The sequence below is a fragment of the Ranitomeya imitator genome, chromosome 8, assembly GCF_032444005.1.
Source record: "Ranitomeya imitator isolate aRanImi1 chromosome 8, aRanImi1.pri, whole genome shotgun sequence".
Classification (NCBI taxonomy): domain Eukaryota; kingdom Metazoa; phylum Chordata; class Amphibia; order Anura; family Dendrobatidae; genus Ranitomeya; species Ranitomeya imitator.
In genome coordinates this window covers 89,918,328-89,938,943 of record NC_091289.1, presented here as the reverse complement: position 1 = coordinate 89,938,943, position 20,616 = coordinate 89,918,328, and the positions used below count along the sequence as shown (strand labels likewise).

Here is a 20,616-nt window from a genome sequence, read left to right as displayed (position 1 = left end):
AGGCAGAGATATTACACAGGCACTTTTCATCCGTGTTCACCAATGAACTGAACCGAAACAGCTGTCTGTGGATGGATACCATGCTTGGCATAGGTGGCTTTCCTTCATAGGATGCTGCCCTTCCCGTGGTTGTTCCTTCCCGGGGAAAGGCCTGGCTATTCACTGCTTGCGTCGAGAAACACGTGATGGTGTCTCCGCAGCTTCTTTACATGCATCTGCATATTTCCCATAAGGGATGGGGGCAGTGTTCTGGAATCACTGCGTTGAGAAACACGTGATGGTGTCTCCGCGGTGTTGGATGTTTTGGTCTCCCCGAGGCCAATCATCTGTGCCTTTATACACCAATGAACTGTCAAACAGACAGAGATCATTCAACAAGGCAAAAATCAAAATTCACAACCTGATAAAACTAGTTTAACACAAAAAGAAGTGCATTTATGGGCTATACTATGTGGCTGGACAATATACTACGTGGCTCTGCTATATACTACGTGGCTGGGCAATATACTACGTGGACATGCATATTCTAGAATACCCGATGCGTTAGAATCGGGCCACTATAATATTATAGTGGCCCGATTCTATCAGACCAGTGAGATAATAAATATATATATATATATATATATATATATATATATACATATACATACACACACACACACACACACACATATATATACATATATATATATACACACACACACTAGATGGCAGCCCGATTCTAAAGAATCGGGAGTCTAGAATCCATATATACTTTATTTATTCAAATGTAAGAATAATACAATAAATAATAGTAAGAAAGAACAAAAAATGGCTGCACTTACCAGCTCTTGACAATTCTTGTTATTTAAGAAATTGCTGGGCAATAATGGACAATGTCCTTATGTGGCAAATAATAGAGCAATATACCCAATGTGGCAAAGAAGAGGTTAATAAACGGCAGTCTCTCAGTATAACAGTTAGTGAATAATAGGCAGTATATGGAGAAAACACCAAACAAAAGTTCAAAATTGGTGTGAAAATGTCACTGAACCACTTCACAACTAAATATATATAGTTTTGGTAAATGGTATTATCATTTTTTTGACGAAATTCGGCAGGAGCTTGAAGAGCAACGTCACTGGGCCCGCCTCCACGCAGTAGAAACTTGCTGTGAGGTAAAATTTCAAAAATCACACCAAAATGGCGGGCGGAGTGTGTCACAGTACGGCACGTTTCTGATTGGTCGCTCGCAACAGGCGGCAACCAATCAGACACTGGACACTGATGACGTCACTTATCTCCGGACATTAGCTCCGGACATTAGCTCCGGACAGGAAGTTGGCACAAATTGCAGGAAGTAGTATTCTAGGCAATTATATATTAGATATATCTCACTGGTCTGATAAGACCCCAACCCATATATATGTTCTATCCTGTAGCCTGGGTCAGGATCCTATCAGACCAGTGTCTGCATGATTTCATATCAGTAAATCTAAGGTGGTAAACACGAAAAATAAAACACGAAATATGAAAAATAAAAAGGTAAAACCTTTTATTAAAAAAGTTGAGGATGAATATATATTTACTACTTGGAGACCCGATGCTATCGCATTGGGAGGGCGGTAATGTCACGATGGGGGCTGGCTTTGTAGCGTTGAGAATCTCTCCCCCCCATGTGCTCACCCACCTATCCACTCTCTTTCCCCCGTCTGTGCTCTCTTCTTTGACCTGTCTACCCCATGTGCTCTGCGCTCCTCTTGTACAAAGATGGCGGCGGTCAGTGAGTCATTCGGCTGATCCCGGCAGTGGCATGTTTGCAACGGTGTTCCGCTGGTGGTACCGCTCAAGAGGATGAGTATAAAGTGTGTGTGTGTGTACTGCCTACGGCGTTTACAGTGGGTGTGTGGTGCGTACGGCATATACAGTGTGTGTGGTGGACGGTGTTCAGCTGGTAGTACCGCGCAAGAGGCTGGTATCGTAAACAGTTTCCAAATTGAGACACCCATCACTTGGGTGTCCCAATATGGTGGTCGGTGAACTTCCGCCTCTTAGAATTCTGGGATCTGGACACATCTGGACGGAACAGGATGTGAAGACATTACAAGGTAAGTATATATTAAGATGAAAAATAGCCAGAAGAAAATAGAAACAGCAAGTAGGTGCATATAGAAAATCACATATGGGTGCGGGTCCATTTACATATACTCAGTCTAGACCACAAGATCCCCAAGGGGGAGAAGAGGAAAAAGGAACTGAAGAGCCAGGGGGTGTACTTTTTTCTTTAGATGGGTAATATTCTACCTCCCCCTCTTTTTTTCTGATTCCCTCATTTCCATTTCCCTCTTTGAGGTCTTGTCCAGACAAGAGTATTCCTTTAGGGTTATCTGGACACATTCAGGGAGCTATACCCATATGATGGCCTCTATACACACCCACTGGCTGTTTCTTCTATTTATGTCTTTGTCATATATTTCAGGGCTGTGCAAGTATCAGCCCCCAGAGAGGGACAGACAGTGACCAGAATCCAAGGAGTGGGAGCTACAGCGGGTTCCATTATACAGCGTGGAAGCTAATGCGGGGGTCATTATACAGCGTGGACACTAATGGAGGGGTCATTGTACAGCATGGACACTAATGCAGGGGTCATTATACAGTGTGGAAGCTAATGGAGGGGTCATTATAAAGTGTGGTAGACAATGTGGGAGCCGTTACACAGCGTGGGACCTAAGGCAGGAGTCATTATACAGTGTGGGAGCTAACGCAGGGGTCACTATACAGTTTGAAGGTTGCTGTCGGGCCATCATACATTGTAGGGGCCTATATACAGTGTGGGGACTACTGTGGGGGCCTGTAAAGAGTTTGGGGCTACTGTGAGAGCACAAAGGAGACATTGTACTATGTAAGGGCACAATGGTGGCATTACTATGTGATGCAATATGAGGAGCATTGCATTTGTACCACACAGCAGGTGCAGTAATAGGGACACATACGGCAGCCGGGGCTCAGTATTGGGGTATCAGGGGCAGTAATAGGGACACATACGGCAGCCGGGGCTCAGTATTGGGGTATCAGGTGCAGTAATAGGGACACATAAGGCAGCAGCGGCTCAGTATTGGGGTATCAGCGGCAGTAATAGGGACACATACGGCAGCAGCGGCTCAGTATTGGGGTATCAGGGGCAGTAATAGGGACACATACGGCAGCAGCTCAGTATTGGGGTATCAGGTGCAGTAATAGGGTCACATACGGCAGCAGAGGCTCAGTATTGGGGTATCAGGGGCAGTAATAGGGACACATACAGCAGCAGCGGCTCAGTATTGGGGTATCAGGTGCAGTAATAAGGACACATACGGCAGCAGCGGCTCAGTATTGGGGTATCAGCAGGATGAGGAGTTTGTGCAGGTTGGGAATAGATGGTGATGGGGCTGGAATATGAGAAGTGAAATGTGTCTTTGTTGTATTCTCTGCAGACGAGTCCTGGGTGGAGAAGTCGCCATGTCGGTCTGGACCAGATGGAAAAGGCGGGAAAAGTGAACGATTCCATCAGAAAGAACGTCAGTGGTAAGTCATCATCTGTAACTGTGCTGTTATCACTTGTATGCTTTGTAGGACTGGTATCTACCCCTATATGGTCACAATATGGCGGTAATATCAGTATTGGTCTTGTGGAGATGTTTTTTTTTTTTTAGTTGCAGCAGGATCATCTGCTGACGTTCTCCTACGTCCACTATTAGGGTGCATCACCATAGTTGTAATCAGAGGTTAGGGGCCCACTCAGATGTCTTGCCCCCCCCTAGGCTGAACCCCTAGCTACGCCTCTGATAATATGTGTGGCCAGTACAAAACACTGCACATTACTTGCTCCTTCCAAGGACTGTCCTGAGGACTAGGGGGCACGGCACTTATTTTGGGTGGAAGAAAGGCGATTCCAACAGCTAAACAGGAAAGGGTTCTTTACAGTTAGAGCAGTCAGACTGTTGAATGCCCTTCCACTGGAGTTCATAATGGCAGACACTATAACGGCTTTTTTAAAAAAGGTCTGGAAGATTTCCTTCATACACAAAACATTGCGGGTTATAGCTAGATTAGTGACAAAATGTACAATTGGTGGAGAAAGGTTGAACTTTTTGGACCTAGGTCTTAATTCAACCTATGTAACTATATGATCCTATAGTTATATTGTAAATAAAAACACAGCCAGTCCTTTAATTGAGAGAATAACAGACTCCTTTTATGAATCTAAATTAAACCATAGTCACGTCATCACCCATTCCACTGAACATAGTAACATAGTTATTAAGGTTGAAGGAAGACTATAAGTCCATCTAGTTCAACCCATAGCCAAACCTAACATGCCCTAACATGTTGATCCAGAGGAAGGCAAAAAAAAAAAAACCATGTAGCAAATAGTAAGCTCCATATTGGGGAAAAAAAAATTCCTTCCCGGCTCCACATACGGCAATCAGATTAGTTCCCTGGATCAACACCCTAACAAGGAATCTAGTATATATAACCTGTAACATTATACTTTTCCAGAAAGGTATCCAGTCCCCTCTTAAATTTAACCCCTTCCCGACCCATGACGCCACGTAGGCGTCATGAAAGTCGGTGCCAATCCGACCCATGACGCCTATGCGGCGTCATGGAAAGATCGCGTCCCTGCAGATCGGGTGAAAGGGTTAACTCCCATTTCACCCGATCTGCAGGGACAGGGGGAGTGGTAGTTTAGCCCAGGGGGGGTGGCTTCACCCCCTCGTGGCTACGATCGCTCTGATTGGCTGTTGAAAGTGAAACTGCCAATCAGAGCGATTTGTAATATTTCACCTATTATAACGGGTGAAATATTACAATCCAGCCATGGCCGATGCTGAAATATCATCGGCCATGGCTGGAAATACTAATGTGCCCCCACCCCACCCCACCCCACCGATCGCCCCCCCAGCCCCCCGATCTGGCCGGTACACTGCTCCGGCTCCCCTCCGTCCAGTGCTCCGCTCCCCCCCCGTGCTCTTGTCCGCTCCCCCCGTGCTCCAATCACCCCCCCGTGCTCCAATCACCCCCCCTGCACTCCGATCCACCCCCCTCGGTGCCACCTTCCACCCCCCCCGTGCTCCATTCCAGCCCCCCCGTGCTCCGTTCCACGCCCCCCGTGCTCCGTTCCACCCCTCCCGCGCTCCGATTCCCCCCCCGTGCTCCGATCCCCCCCCCCCCCCGTGGTCCCCCCCACCCCATCATACTTACCGATCCAGCCGGGGTCCCGTCCGTCTTCTCCCTGGGCGCCGCCATCTTCCAAAATGGCGGGCGCATGCGCAGTGCGCCCGCCGAATCTGCCGGCCGGCAGATTCGTTCCAAAGTGCATTTTGATCACTGAGAGATTATATCTCAGTGATCAAAATAAAAAAAATAATAAATGACCACCCCCCCCCCCCTTTGTCACCCCCATAGGTAGGGACAATAAAAAAATTAAGAAATTTTTTTTTTTCCACTAATGTTAGAATAGGGTTAGGGGTAGGGTTGGGGGTAGGGTTGGGGGTAGGGTTGGGGGTAGGGGTAGGGTTTCGGTATGTGCACACGTATTCTGGTTCTCTGCGGATTTTTCCGCTGCGGATTTGATAAATCCGCAGTGCTAAACCGCTGCGGATTTATGGCAGATTTACCGCGTTTTTTTCTGCGCATTTCACTGCGGTTTTACAACTGCGATTTTCTATTGGAGCAGTTGTAAAACCGCTGCGGAATCCGCACAAAGAAGTGACATGCTGCGGAATGTAAACCGCTGCGTTTCCGTGCAGTTTTTCCGCAGCATGTGTACAGCGATTTTTGTTTCCCGTAGGTTTACATTGAACTGTAAACTCATGGGAAACTGCTGCGGATCCGCAGCGTGTGCACATCCCTTTAGAATTAGGCTATGTGCCCACACTGCGGATCGGCCGCTGCGGATTCGCAGCAGTGTTCCATCAGGTTTACAGTACCATGTAAACATATGAAAAACCAAATCCGCTGTGCCCATGGTGCGGAAAATACCGAGCGGAAACGCTGCGTTGTATTTTCCGCAGCATGTCAATTCTTTGTGCGGATTCCGCAGCGTTTTACACCTGTTCCTCAATAGGAATCCGCAGGTGAAATCCGCACAAAAAACACTGGAAATCCGCGGAAAATCCGCAGGCAAAACGCAGTGCCTTTTACCCGCGGATTTTTCAAAAATGGTGCGGAAATATCTCACACGAATCCGCAACGTGGGCACATAGCCTTAGGGTTAGGGTTGGAATAGGGTTGTGGTTAGGGTTGTGATTAGGGTTATGGCTACAGTTGGGATTAGGGTTAGGGGTGTGTTGGGGTTAGTGTTGGAGGTAGAATTGAGGGGTTACCACTGTTTAGGCACATCAGGGGTCTCCAAACGCAACATGGCGCCACCATTGATTCCAGCCAATCTCGTATTCAAAAAGTCAAATGGTGCTCCCTCACTTCCGAGCCCTGACGTGTGCCCAAACAGTGGTTTACCCCCACATATGGGGTACCAGCATACTCAGGACAAACTGCGCAACAATTACTGGGGTCCAATTTCTCCTGTTACCCTTGTGAATCTAAAAAAATGCTTGCTAAAACATAATTTTTGAGGAAAGAAAAATGATTTTTTATTTTCACGGCTCTGCGTTGTAAACGTCTGTGAAGCACTTGGGGGTTCAAAGTGCTCACCACATATCTAGATAAGTTCCTTGGGGGGTCTAGTTTCTAAAATGGGGTCACTTGTGGGGGTTTCTACTAGTTAGGCACACCAGGGGCTCTGCAAACGCAACGTGACACCCGCAGACCATTCCATCAAAGTCTGCATTTCAAAAGTCACTACTTCCCTTCTGAGCCCCGACGTGTGCCCAAACAGTGGTTTACCCCTACTCATGGGGTATCAGCGTACTCAGGAGAAACTGGACAACAACTTTTGGGGTCCAATTTCTCCTGTAACCCTTGGGAAAATAAAAAATTCTGGGCTAAATAATTATTTTTGAGGAAAGAAAACGTATTTATTATTTTCACGGCTCTGCATTATAAACTTCTATGAAGCACTTGGGGGTTCAAAGTGCTCACCACACATCTAGATAAGTTCCGTTCGGGGTCTAGTTTCCAAAATGGGGTCACTTGTGGGGGGTTTCTACTGTTAAGCCACATCAGGGGCTCTGCAAACGCAACGTGACGCCCACAGAGCAGTCCATCAAAGTCTGCATTTCAAAACGTCACTACTTCACTTCCGAGCCCCGGCATGTGCCCAAACAGTGATTTACCCGCACATATGGGGTATCAGCGTACTCAGGAGAAACTGAACAACAACTTTTGGGGTCAAATTTCTCCTGTTACCCTTGGGAAAATAAAAAATTGCAGGCTAAAAGATCATTTTTGAGAAAATAATTTTTTTATTTTATTTTCATGGCTCTGCGTTATAAACTTCTGTGAAGCACTTGGGGGTTCAAAGACCTCACCACACATCTAGATTAGTTCCTTTGGGGGTCTAGTTTCCAAAATGGTGTCATTTCTGGGGGATCTCCAATGTTTAGGCACACAGGGGCTCTCCAAACGTGACATGGTGTCCGCTAATGATTGGAGCGAATTTGCCATTTAAAAAGCCAAATGGCGTGCCATCCCTTCCGAGCCCTGCCGTGCGCCCAAACAGTGGTTTACCCCCACATATGGGGTATCAGCGTACTCAGGACAAACTGGACAACAATATTTGGGGTCCAATTTCTCCTATTATCCTTGGCAAAATAGGAAATTCCAGGCTAAAAAAATCATTTTTGAGGAAAGAAAAATTATTTTTTATTTTCATGGCTCTGCGTTATAAACTTCTGTGAAGCACCTGGGGGTTTAAAGTGCTCAATATGCATCTAGATAAGTTCCTTGGGGGGGTCTAGTTTCCAAAATGGGGTCACTTGTGGGGGAGCTCCAATGTTTAGGCACACAGGGGCTCTCCAAACGCGACATGGTGTCCGCTAACAATTGGAGCTAATTTTCCATTCAAAAAGTCAAATGGCGCGCCTTCCCTTCCGAGCCCTGCCGAGTGCCCAAACAGTGGTTTATCCCCACATGTGAGGTATCGACGTACTCGGGAGAAATTGCCCAACAAATTTTATGATCCATTTTATCCTACTGCCCATGTGAAAATGAAAAAATTGAGGCGAAAAGAATTTTCTTGTGAAAAAAAAGTACTTTTTCATTTTTACAGATCAATTTGTGAAGCACCTGAAGGGTTAATAAACTTCTTGAATGTGGTTTTGAGTACCTTGAGGGGTGCAGTTTTTAGAATGGTGTCACGTTTGGGTATTTTCAGCCATATAGACCCCTCAAACTGACTTCAAATGTGAGGTGGTCCCTAAAAAAAGTGGTTTTGTAAATTTCGTTGTAAAAATGAGAAATCGCTGGTCAAATTTTAACCCTTATAACTTCCTAACAAAAAAAAAATTTTGTTTCCAAAATTGTGCTGATGTGAAGTAAACATGTGGGAAATGTTATTTATTAACTATTTTGTGTCACATATCTCTCTGGTTTAACAGAATAAAAATTCAAAATGTGAAAATTGCGAAATTTTCAAAATTTTCGCCAAATTTCCGTTTTTATCACAAATAAACGCAGAATTTATTGACCTAAATTTTCCACTAACATGAAGCCCAATATGTCACGAAAAAACAATCTCAGAACCGCTAGGATCCGTTGAAGCGTTCCTGAGTTATTACCTCATAAAGGGACACTGGTCAGAATTGCAAAAAACGGCAAGGTCTTTAAGGTCAAAATAGGCTGGGTCATGAAGGGGTTAATTAATGAATCATTCATTACAACATCATACGGCAGAGAGTTCCTTGGTCTCACTGCTCTTACAGTAAAACATCTGCATCTGTTATTATGCTTAAACCTTCTTTAATCCAGACGTAGAGGATGCCCTTTCGTCCCTGCCTCAGGTCTATGATTAAAAAGGTCATCGGAAAGGTCTTTGTACTGTCCCCTCATATTTATACATTAACATAAGATCACCCCTTAGTCTTCGTTTTTCCAAACTAAATAGCCCCAAGTGTAATAACCTATCTTGGTATTGCAGACCCGCCAGTCCTCTAATAACCTTGGTCGCTCTTCTCTGCACCCGCTCTAGTTCAGCTATGTCTTTCTTATACACCGGAGACCATAACTGTGCACAGTATTCTAAGTGTGGTCGAACTAGTGACTTGTATAGAGATAAAATTATGTTCAGCCATGTCTCCTGTAATAAAACAAAATTAAAAAACAACCATCTCCCTCACCTATCTGTCTTTCTGCCCAACGCCACAATTCATGTCTGGGGATAAACAGTTTTCAACCTGGATGGTGCCAAGATGCGACCGTCCAGGCTGAGAACCCCTGGGGAATGAGCTGCTGGGATCGCAGCATCAGTGACTAGAGGTGACATCTTAGAGGTTTCCGCCGGTCACTGAGGCTGTGTTCCCAGCCGGGCCCCTGAACTGCGGTGACCATTTTCTCCTGTAGGCAACGAAGCTGCAGGGATCACTCGCCACCTATGATAGCCCTCATTATTAGTCGGCCTGCAAGAGCCCCCCTGCACCTCCGGGCCCCGATGCAGCTGCACCAGCTGGATGTCCTCCCCTGCCTCCAAACATTCAACAGAAATAAAATTAGCCATTTTCCATCAGATTACATACGTACCAAAGTGTTTTTCACAAGTGATTCTACGAGATAATTTCTAGGTAGTGACTGTATGCATGATGAGCATTAATAGAAAATCTTTATACATCGGTTTCTAAGTTACTTAAATGGACACTTGTACATGCAACAAAAAAGCCTACAGGACTTTATTATTACCTCTTGCAAAAATGTAATCTTTTTTTCTAGAAGCTCTTGAGCATTCTTTGCTTCTTCTTGCCTCTGTTTGTATTCTTGATGTAATTCTGATTCATTGTAATTATTCATATATCCACAATCAGTCCTGAAACATATGACAGTGATAATTACTATATAGGTAAACATAGTATATGAACTTCAGGGTTAGGCCACAAGTGCAATTTATGCAGTTCTAACAGTTTTCCTGAATTATGTTTTTGCATAAACAACCATAAACAACTACTTGGACAACCCCTTCTCAATCACGATAGTTAACCCATATAAAATAACAGCTACACTCACATCCAGTGCTGGTGCCATTCCAGTGATGCTGGCACCTGCTCTCCCGGGGAGCATTTAACATCAATATGTCACTTCAGCCCTACAGGCAATCAGTGGCCGCTTCCCTCTCACTTCCTTCAGACAAAACTGACACCCGAAAGAAGTGAGATCATGCTGCTGCTCTCTGACTTCCCCTGGTTGTCAGTTACGCTTGAAGAAATGTGGCCACTGATTGGTTGCAGGGCTGACGTGACATATCAATGTCATACAAGCCCTGGGAGAGCAGGCGCCAACATCACTGATTGGCACCAGCACAGGAGGGGAGTATAGCTGTTATTTTACATGAGGGAACTATGGTGATTGATAAAGAGTTGTTGTAGTGAAAATAAATAAGCCAGATTAGAGGGAATCTGTCAGCAGCTTTTAAAACCCCCAAATATTTATATGCACATGTAGCTCTTGCAAAAACGAGTCCAGCAATGCCTTTGCATTGCCAATCTGTTCCTAAATTGCCGAAAAAAAACAGCATTTGAATTCATATGCAAATGGCAATGAACAACTATTGGTAGTTACAGAAAAAGAAAGCTGTAGGAGAGATCAGCGCAAATAGGGTCGTATCCGAGAAATACAGAGAGCTTTATGTTAAGATTAAACTCACTTGTTTAATTTGTAGAACACACAATATAATGTGAAGTCAGCTGCATCAGAGCAAACGTATCAGCAAGTGACCATCAGACATCAAAGGTAAGAAGAAGTAAATGGATAATCTCCACTCTGCCGACAGGATTAAGACGTATATCCCAGTGTAGTAAAGTAAGATGATGGTTTATTTCAATGCGTTTCGAAGAACATAGCTACTATTTCAGGAAAAAACATATGTACAGTATCATATTGTTACATATGGTGTTTCCTTGAGAAGTAACTTTGTACTACTACTACTACTACTACTAAAAACACACAAAAAAAGCACAGTAACACCAAAAAAATACTCTGCTGCAAAAAAAATCCGTAAACAGCAAGTGCTAATAAAAGGATGGAAAAAAAACACAGGGTATTTGGTTAATATGTTTTTTGCAAAAAAATGTATATTAAGCCGCTCTACTAAACGTCAAGGTATTAGAGCAGTCCTAACTAATGTATGTAATCCCTATCTGATGTATTTAAAAACCTGGTCATATGTATAATACCTGTATGAGCAGGATTCAGAAAGGTAATGTTCAATGTGGACACGCTGCATAGAACGGTTCTTATGTGCACGGCTCACAAGGAGGGGAGAAAAACCCTCTGGTCTTGTAGAAACACAAAAACAATTGATAAAACAGAAACACATGAGCCGTGCACACAGTGAACAAGCCTGAATGGACATGTTCACACCACCAAGAGACTGAAAAAACACACACACAAAAAAAGCACAGTAAAACCAAAAAATACTCTGTTGCAAAAAATTATCAGTAAACAGCCAGTGCTAATAAAAGGATGGAAATACACAGGGTATTTGGTTAATACGATTTTTTGCAAAAAATGTATATTAAGCCGCTCTACCAAACGCTAAGGTATACCAGGCCAGAGTATACACTCGGGGATAAACTGTCCTAAGCCAATCTATACCAGGGGGTGTAAAATAGCCTTGGCCAAACTACAGTATACCACTACAGGCTTCAATATACCCCTATGGTTTATGAGCCCTTGTAAATGAGTGCCATTTTATAATACAGGTATTTATGTTGTTAATCAATGTGACTGGTAATGGACAACAGTCGTTTCATCTGAGATTAAACTGTTGCCCAACAAGATAATTGCTTTTAAGAATGCAATTGAATCTTGATGTTATTATCACTTCACTGGTTTTCTCACCCTGTCTCTGGTTAAAGAATGTGCAGATCTTTCTATGAAGAGAAGGCTAGGAGACAAAAAGCGCAATAAGGTCTTATCCGATGGTACGGAGAAAATAGAATGTGAGACCACTCATCTGGTAAGGTTGCAGACTAGCAACATAGGAAAGCCATATGTAACAGCTGCTGCAGGACAACGGTCAGAAATACCACAGAAAAAATGATGTGCAAAAGGTGGTGTCATTCAGGACAAAAAACACTGCCCTGATGAAGAGGTCGTGTAGAACCTTGAAACACATTGACTTGTAAAACCTGTACTAATACATTCCTTTGATTTTATCTTAGCCATCGAGTTTTTATCAGCAGCACAACTGAATTACACCACCTTTTGTACATTGTTTTTCCTGCAGATCTCTTTCTATCATACTTAGACACTGAGCTGCTTTTAACGTGCAACTACTGAAGTGCAGTACGAGTCTTTACTTCATTCTATCTTTGTTGAAGTATCGTATATACTTGTGTATAAGCAGAGTTTTTCAGCACAGTTTTTGTGCTGAAAACGCCCCCTTGGCTTATACGCGATTCATTGTCCCAGAGAGACGGCGGAGCAGCGGGTCACAGAGGCAGGAGCTAGAAGCCTGTGCCCACTGCTCCGCCGCTGCTGCGCTGTCAGTGACTATTCATTTCTCTTATAGCACGCACAGTTACAGCCACAGCTGCCAGCTTCCCCCACACATCCTACTTACGTTTCCTGCGCGCCCTTGCAGCACCTCATTCAGGTGCCAGCAGCTCTTCTGACTAAGCAATCACATGTCCCTGCTCATTAAATGTAATGAATATTCACCTCTCTCCACTCCCATATTCATTACCTTAATGAGCAGACGTGATCGCTCGGCCGGAAGAGCTGCTGGTGGATCGCCCCCAGACACAGGGCCACAGGTTACTTGGTACCGGTCCTTTCTGTCTCAGTTCTGGGGTTGTCACGGTGGCTGGACCCGGTCCGTGACCCTGCTAAGGTGCGTCCAATAAAGAGTGATGGTGCGTAGTGCGAGGAATAACGAGGACACAGGGTTCAGTTTCTTTACCTTTTACTGAAGGTTTCAGGATCCTCAATCCAGGGCACTTTCAACAGGGCTGTCTGAGACCGGCCGGTCCGAAGGCACATCCAGAGTTCCCTTTGCAGGTGGAAATCAGTGTCTACCCACTAGCGCTTGTGTGTTGTAGTGCTTCCCTGCTGAGCATTCAGGATAGTCCTCACAACTTCTGTTGTCGTTCGTTCTAGATCTTTCTCTTCTCCGTCCCCCAGGTATGTTATGGCTAGGACGCACCTTTATGACAGGTAGGCCTGGAGTTATTCTGGAACCCTAGTGTCGCCCCTCTCCCACGACTGCCTCCTATGTCCTTCTTAGGTGTAGTATGGTAGACAGCCAACCTGTAATTAACTGTCCTGCCGCTGTTTGAAGTAATGCGAGGAGACTGTTACTTCCTCGGTGCTCCGGCCACCGGCTATGCGCCTCAGTAAGATGTTGCCTCTGTCTCTCGGCACGACTCCTACTGGATCTCCTTTGTGCTGATCTCGTTTCTCACTGTTCCACAATATCCTTCCTTTCTTGTCTCTTTCTTAGGATACCGCCGCAAGGTAGTGCAGGCGTGGTTCCGTAACAATCTGTTCTTTCACTAAGTACCTGCCAGATTTCCCAGTTCTGACAGGTCCTCCCTGGAGCTCTCCCAGGCTTCGTTCTGTCTAACTTCCTGTCCGACCCCTAGTTTTACCAATGTGAGAAGTGGCCCAATAAATAAGCCTTTTGCTCCCCCTAGTGGCCGGAGTGTGAAGTGTAGTGTGTGCTAGTTGATACCTGGTCAGTAGAACTCCTTTAGTGCCATCAGACGTACCATCACTCCCCTTAGTGGCAGAGCGACGTTACTGCAACAACCAGATCTCTGGGGCGCTGCACTGGCACCTGAATGAGATGCAGAGAGGGCATGCAGGGAAGTGGATGGGATGCATCCATGCATACAAGGATAGGGATGGGAGACATGCATACAAGGGCAGGGACGGGGAGCCATGCATACAAGGACAGGGATGGGGAGCCATGCATACCAGGATAAAGATGAGGGGACAATGCATACCCGGCTTATACTCGAGATAAGTTTTCCCAGTTTTTCATGGCAAAATTAGGTGCCTCAGCTTATACTCGAGTATATAGGGTATAATATTTTTATTGATTGAAGTTTTTCTGATTCAAGTAATAATAGTCTGTGTTTAGAACATTACGATTTAAGTCAGTTTTCTTCTCACATAACTTACCTGATAAACCTGACCCCTCAATAAGATGTTGAAAAATTAAGCAATTATTGTGTATAATACTCAACGCTACTGGTATAATGTGGCATGAGGGGGTATGAAATGATCTAAGCCCATTTCTACCCTGGAGAATAAATTTGTCTAGGCCATATTATACCCAAAAGTATAATCAAGCCTAGGACCGCTTGAACCATGGGTATAGTCTGGACTTGGAGTGTATTATGGCCTGGTACATCGGCTCGTTTTCCGCTTGTTGTGATCCTTCTGCTCCTGATTTCTGCTATGTACATTGAACGTATGCTGCCTGCCCTGATCTCAGATTGTCAGAATAGGTCTTTGTCCACCTGTACCTTACACCAGTGTCTGACTCTCCGGTCAGCTCCTGCAGACCTGGGGACTTCCCTGGAATTGTTCCTGGTGACTATAGGTGGCCAAGCCTATCCTCACCATCAGATAGTCTAGTGCAGGGGTGTTAAACTGCAATCCTCAAGGGCTGCAAACAGGTCATGTTTTCAGGATTTCCTTGTACTGCACAGGTGATAATTTAATCACCTACACACATAATGATTACGGCACCTTGTGCAAAGCTAAGGAAATCTTGAAAATGCATGGTTTGCGGCCCTCGAGGAATGCAGTTTGACACCCCTGGTCTAGTGAATACCCTGTAGTCACTTAGTCACACCCCTCCAGTGACTGCACACCCACCAGCATTAAATTTATATAGAGATAACGCCACATCACATGACACAGATCTCAAAGGGTGATGGTCTAATCTCACCTCTTCCCCCTCCCTGCACAAAAAACACAGTAGTTTGACAATAAATGGTTTCACCCTACAACTAACCATGAGTGGAGAAAAAAGTTTTGGTGTCATCATTTATATTCTCTGACAAAAGGCCAAGAAAGCAAAAATTCTGCTGGGGTATGCAAACTTTTGAGCACAACGGTATGTCACACAAAATAGTTAATAAATAACACGTCCCACATGTCTACTTTAAATCAGCAAAATGTTTAAGACATAGCAAAAAGAAAATTAGGTAGTTAGAAGGGTAAAAGTTGTGCAGTGATTTCTCACTTTTCTAACAAAATTTACAAAACCATTTTATTTAGATAACAAATCATGTTTGAAGTGCCTTTGAGGGGTCTATATGAAAATATCAATTGAAAATATCCAAAGGGACACAATTCTAAAAACCGCACTCCTCAAAGTCCTAAAAATGACATTCAAGAAGTTTACTACGGTAACTCTTCAAGTGCTTCACAGGTACTGAAGCTATGTGAAAACACCTAAGCAACAAGGATCCCTAAAATATAACCTTTATTTAACAATAGTTAAAAAGTCTCTAATCATGACACAAGTAACAATAATAAATTAAATTAAACAAGTTATGTACCTGTTAGGTCCTAGGGAGCCCCTACGCTGAATCTTACCTGCCAGTGGAGATTGGTACCCTAATTTACTGCGGTAGGCGCCCCCACCCCGCATCGACTCGACCCTCACAAGTCCCTAGAATTCCCTAAATAAGGAACCCTAGAAAAATCTAACGATATCCCTATAGGAAAAAATCCTGCCTGACAGTGGGGGTAGGCACCCTAATGTAAAGCGGTAGGCGCCCCCACTCCGTGTCGACTGACCCTAGGAACCTTACAAATTCCCTAAATAGGGATAGAAATAAAGAAATGTACCCCCAAAACTCCCAAACAACCCAAAAATGAAGAGAAACACAAAAAAAAGAGAAAAAAAAAAATGAAAAAAAATACAAAAAAAAATGCAGAAATAATGAGACAATGCCTCAACATTTAAAAAGATGCACCCAAATAATCAAATATAGGGTATCTATATAATGTAGCAAAAATATGCCCATATAAAAAGTATATAGGTGTAGATGCAGGAATCTCGGTATGAGTGAATGAGATCAATGTCATTAAATATTGTCCATACAAAGAAAAGCGCTCATACAATATAATAGATGGGTGCTCAGAGTATGTATATCAAATAAAAAACATGCTCTTTACTGCATACTGGTGTGCACTATAACAAAAACGCCTCCAGAGATAGCAATCATAAATATGTACTGAGACGCCTCGGTAAGCCAGTGTATTATATTTAAGAGACGTATATTGCAAAGAAGAATGGAGATACAATAACACCTCAGGGCAAATGAATATCACCGTGTGTTATACCATTTAAAGTGCATATTGCAATACACAAGGCCTATCTGAGGCGTCTCAGTATATATTTATGATTGCTATCTCTGGAGGCGTTTTTTTTTTTTTTTTTTTTAATGTTGAGGCATTGTCTCATTATTTCTGCATTTTTTTGTATTTTTTTCTATTTTTTTCATTTTTTTTCTTTTTTGTGTGTTTCTCTTCATTTTTGGGTTGTTTGGGAGTTTTTGGGTACATTTCTTTATTTCTATCCGTATTTAGGGAATTTGTAGGGTTCCTAGGGTCAGTCGACGCGGAGTGGGGGCGCCTACCGCTTCACATTAGGGTGCCTACCCCCACTGTCAGGCAGGATTTTTTCCTATAGGGATATCGTTAGATTTTTCTAGGGTTCCTTATTTAGGGAATTCTAGGGACTTGTGAGGGTCGAGTCGACGCGGAGTGGGGGCGCCTACCACAGTAAATTAGGGTGCCAACCTCCACTGGCAGGTAGGATTCAGCGTAGGGGCTCCCTAGGACCTAACAGGTACATAACTTGTTTACTTTAATTTATTATTGTTACTTGTGTCATGATTAGAGATTTTTTAACTATTGTTAAATAAAGGTTATATTTTAGGGATCCTTGTTGCTTAGGTGTTTTGACTTTTTCTAGGGTTCTGAGTTATTCCTTTTTTGGTTCTGTACTGAAGCTATGTGGAAAGAAAAAAAAATATTTAAAATTTTTTCACAAAAAAAATATTAGTTTAGACCCTATTTTTTTTATTTTCACAAGGGTACCAGGAGAAAATGGTGCCCAAAAACTATTGTGCAATTTCTCCCGAGAACGCTGATACCCCATATGTGGTGTAAACCAGTGTTTGGGCACAAGGCAGGGCTTGGAAGGGAAGGAGCTTTTTGAACACAAAATTGGCTGGATTCGAGAGAGGACGCCATGTCACGGTTGGAGAGACCCTGAAGTGCCTAAACAGCTAAAACCCCCCACAAGTGACACTTTTTTGGAAACTACACCCTTCAAGGAAATTATCTAGATGTGTAATGAGCACCTTGAACCCCTAGGTGCTTCACAGAAATTATATAATAAAGCCGTGGAAATTTAAAAAAAAAAAAAAAGACATTTTTCAATAAAAATATTTTTTCAACCCCAAATTTCTATATTATCACAATATTAAACAGTAAAAAATGCACCTCAAAATCTATTGTGCAATTTCTCCTGAATATGCCGATACCAATAAATATATAAATATATATATATATATATATATATATATATATATATATATATATATATATATATATATATATATATATTATATATACACATATATATATATACACACACACATATAGCATCGTGATTACTCGCTAATCCTACCCCCTGCACAGTAGCTCCGCCTCCCACCGCATCACTACACACAATCCCACCCCCACCACACACAGTCTCGCCCCCCAACCCATCACCACACACAATCCCACCCCCAACCCATCACCACACACAATCCCGCCCCCCAACCCATCACCACACACAATCCCGCCCCCCAACCCATCACCACACAATCCCGCCCCCAACCCATCACCACCCATAATCCCTCCCTTCCACCCCATCACCACCCATAATCCTGCCCTCCCACCCCTTCACCACCCATAATCCCGCCCCCCACCCCTTCACCACCCATAATCCCACCCCCAACCACATTACCACACATAATCCCGCCCCCACCACATTACCACAGATAATCCCACCCTTCACATAATCCCGCCCCCCACATTACCACATGAGGCTCCGTCCCCAACATTACCACACGAGGCTCCATCCTCACACATTACCACACGAGGCCGCATCCCCACACAAGGCTCTGTCCCCACACATTACCACACGAGGCTGCGTCCCCCCACATTACCACACGAGGCTTTGTCCTCACACATTACCACACGAGGCTTTGTCCTCACACATTACCACACGAGGCTCCGTCCCACACATTACCACACGAGGCTCCGTCCCACACATTACCACACGAGGCTCCGTCCCACACATTACCACAAGCAGCACTTCCTTTCTATGTAATTCAACCACTTCAGCCAAGGTAAACGTACATTAAATTGCATCTGCATTCTCCCAAACAAAATGAGCCAAGAAAAGTCGCCAGGTCCATGTCACAGGCCACAGGAAAATCCGGACAACGATGCAGTAGCTGATCGACAACAACAATATCGACAAAATTGTAGGATTGGTTATCAACAACAAACACCTGAGCAGATTGATAAGGACAGAGAGAGATATCACAAGGTTTATATTAGACTAGATGGTGGCCCGATTCTAACGCATCGGGTATTCTAGAATATGTATGTCCATGTAGTATATTGCCCAGCCACATAGTATATTGCCCAGCCACGTAGCATATTACCCAGCCACATAGCATATTGCCCAGGCACGTAGTATATTGCCCAGGCACGTAGTATATTGCCCAGTCACGTATGTCACTGGTTAAAAAATAAACATACTCACCTAACGATCCGAGGGCCCCTTGTAGTTCTAACATACTCACCATTCTGGTCACTGCTCCTCAGCGTCCTGTCTCTCCGCCTCCTGGGATCCAACGGCGCTGGGCCGATGGGCGCGCGGCTGGCGCCATCTTCTGTTCTCAGGATGCTTTGCGAAATTACCCTGATGACTTAGCGGTCTTGCGAGACCGCTAGGTCTTCTAGGTAATTTCGCAAAGCATCGCTGGGAAAGGAAGATGGCAGCAGGCGCGAGCGGACAGCGGAGGGTGAGTATAGCAGGTTTTGTTTTTTTTTTACTATTTTTAACATTACTTTTTTTTACTATTGATGCCGCATAGACAGCTTCAATAGTAAAAGGTTGGGGACACACAGGGTTAATAGCAACGGTAAAGGAGTGCGTTACCCGAGGTATAACGCGGTCCGTTACCGCAGGCATTAACCCTGTGTTAGCGGTGACCGGAGGGGAGTATGGAGCGGGCGCCGGGGACAGTGACTGCGGGGAGCATGGAGCTGGCGCCGGGGAGAGTGACTGCGGGGAGCATGGAGTGGGCGCTGGGGACAGTGACTGCAGGGAGCATGGAGCGGGTGCCGGGGACAGTGACTGCGGGGAGCATGGAGCGGAGCGCCGGGGACACTGCGGGGAGTATGGAGCGGATCGCCGTGGACACTGCGATGAGTAAGGAGCGGCCATTTTCTTCTGGACTGTGCCCGTCGCTGATTGGTCGCGGCAGCCATGACAGGCAGCTGCCGAGACCAATCAGCGAATGAATAACTGTGACAGAAGGACAGACAGACAGAAGTGACCCTTAGACAATTATATAGTAGATAGCAATGAGCGTGCCGAGCGATAGCTGGCTGGAAACAGCTAGTATGTATAGATAGATAGATAGATAGATAGATAGATAGACACTAGAGAGTTTTACGGACGTATGAGCGCATAAAATATGTCCGTAAAACACGCCTAACAAACGTCCCAATTATTCTCTATGCCCCTGCTCCTATCTGCCGTATTTTACTGATCTGTATTATACGGCTTTCACACGGCGATTTGTGGAAGGTGCCAATGGTACTAAGCAGCGTCTACTGATATCGGTAGCAGGTATGGAGGCAAAATGTTCCTGCAGATGGTAGCGGTCGGGTGGACGCACATGTGTTGGTGCTAGTCGCAACCAACGTGAGGTATCGCTACTTAGTGCAGAGCTAGGGAACGTCCCGGCCGGAGGTGTCCCTAGTTACACTGACAAAAAAATGGCCGACGCTGACAAGCAGTGTGTGACGTCACAGGCCTACGGAGCCTTGCTAGGGTAAAACAACTAACCGACGCGTTTCGAAGGGATGCGCCCTTCTTCATCAGGGTTGAAGCCCTGTGTGAAAGCTCCTCCTATATATACCTCCGCTGCACATGTATGTCTTTCTCCCCGACCTCTCAATCCCGCCCCAGCTGCCTTGATCCGTGTAAGCCTGGAACCACAGCCTATTGTAGCCCTGCAATATCCGACTCCGCCATGATATAAGATCATAAAAATGCATGATTGTTGTCAGACATTGCTCAGGACCCTACACAACACCCATGTATATGGACCATATTCAAAACATATATGGAAAATAAAAATACATTAACCACAAATATATTATAATATATATATATATATATGTAAAACGGACTACCTTTATTATTAAAAATACTTAAAAACCACAAAC

The 20,616-nt window shown here is 44.4% G+C and overlaps 1 protein-coding gene across 3 annotated transcripts in view; it reads right to left on the bottom strand.

Annotated features, from left to right (window-relative positions):
* The window catches only part of PDE4DIP (phosphodiesterase 4D interacting protein), a 1,776,665-nt gene that overhangs the window by 1,507,437 nt on the left and 248,612 nt on the right, over positions 1 to 20,616 (bottom strand). For all 3 annotated transcript variants that reach the window (XM_069737152.1, XM_069737153.1, XM_069737154.1), the window contains one exon: positions 9,814 to 9,937. In XM_069737152.1, the coding sequence (XP_069593253.1) occupies positions 9,814 to 9,937 (124 nt within the window). The remainder of the gene's footprint in view (positions 1 to 9,813; positions 9,938 to 20,616) is intronic.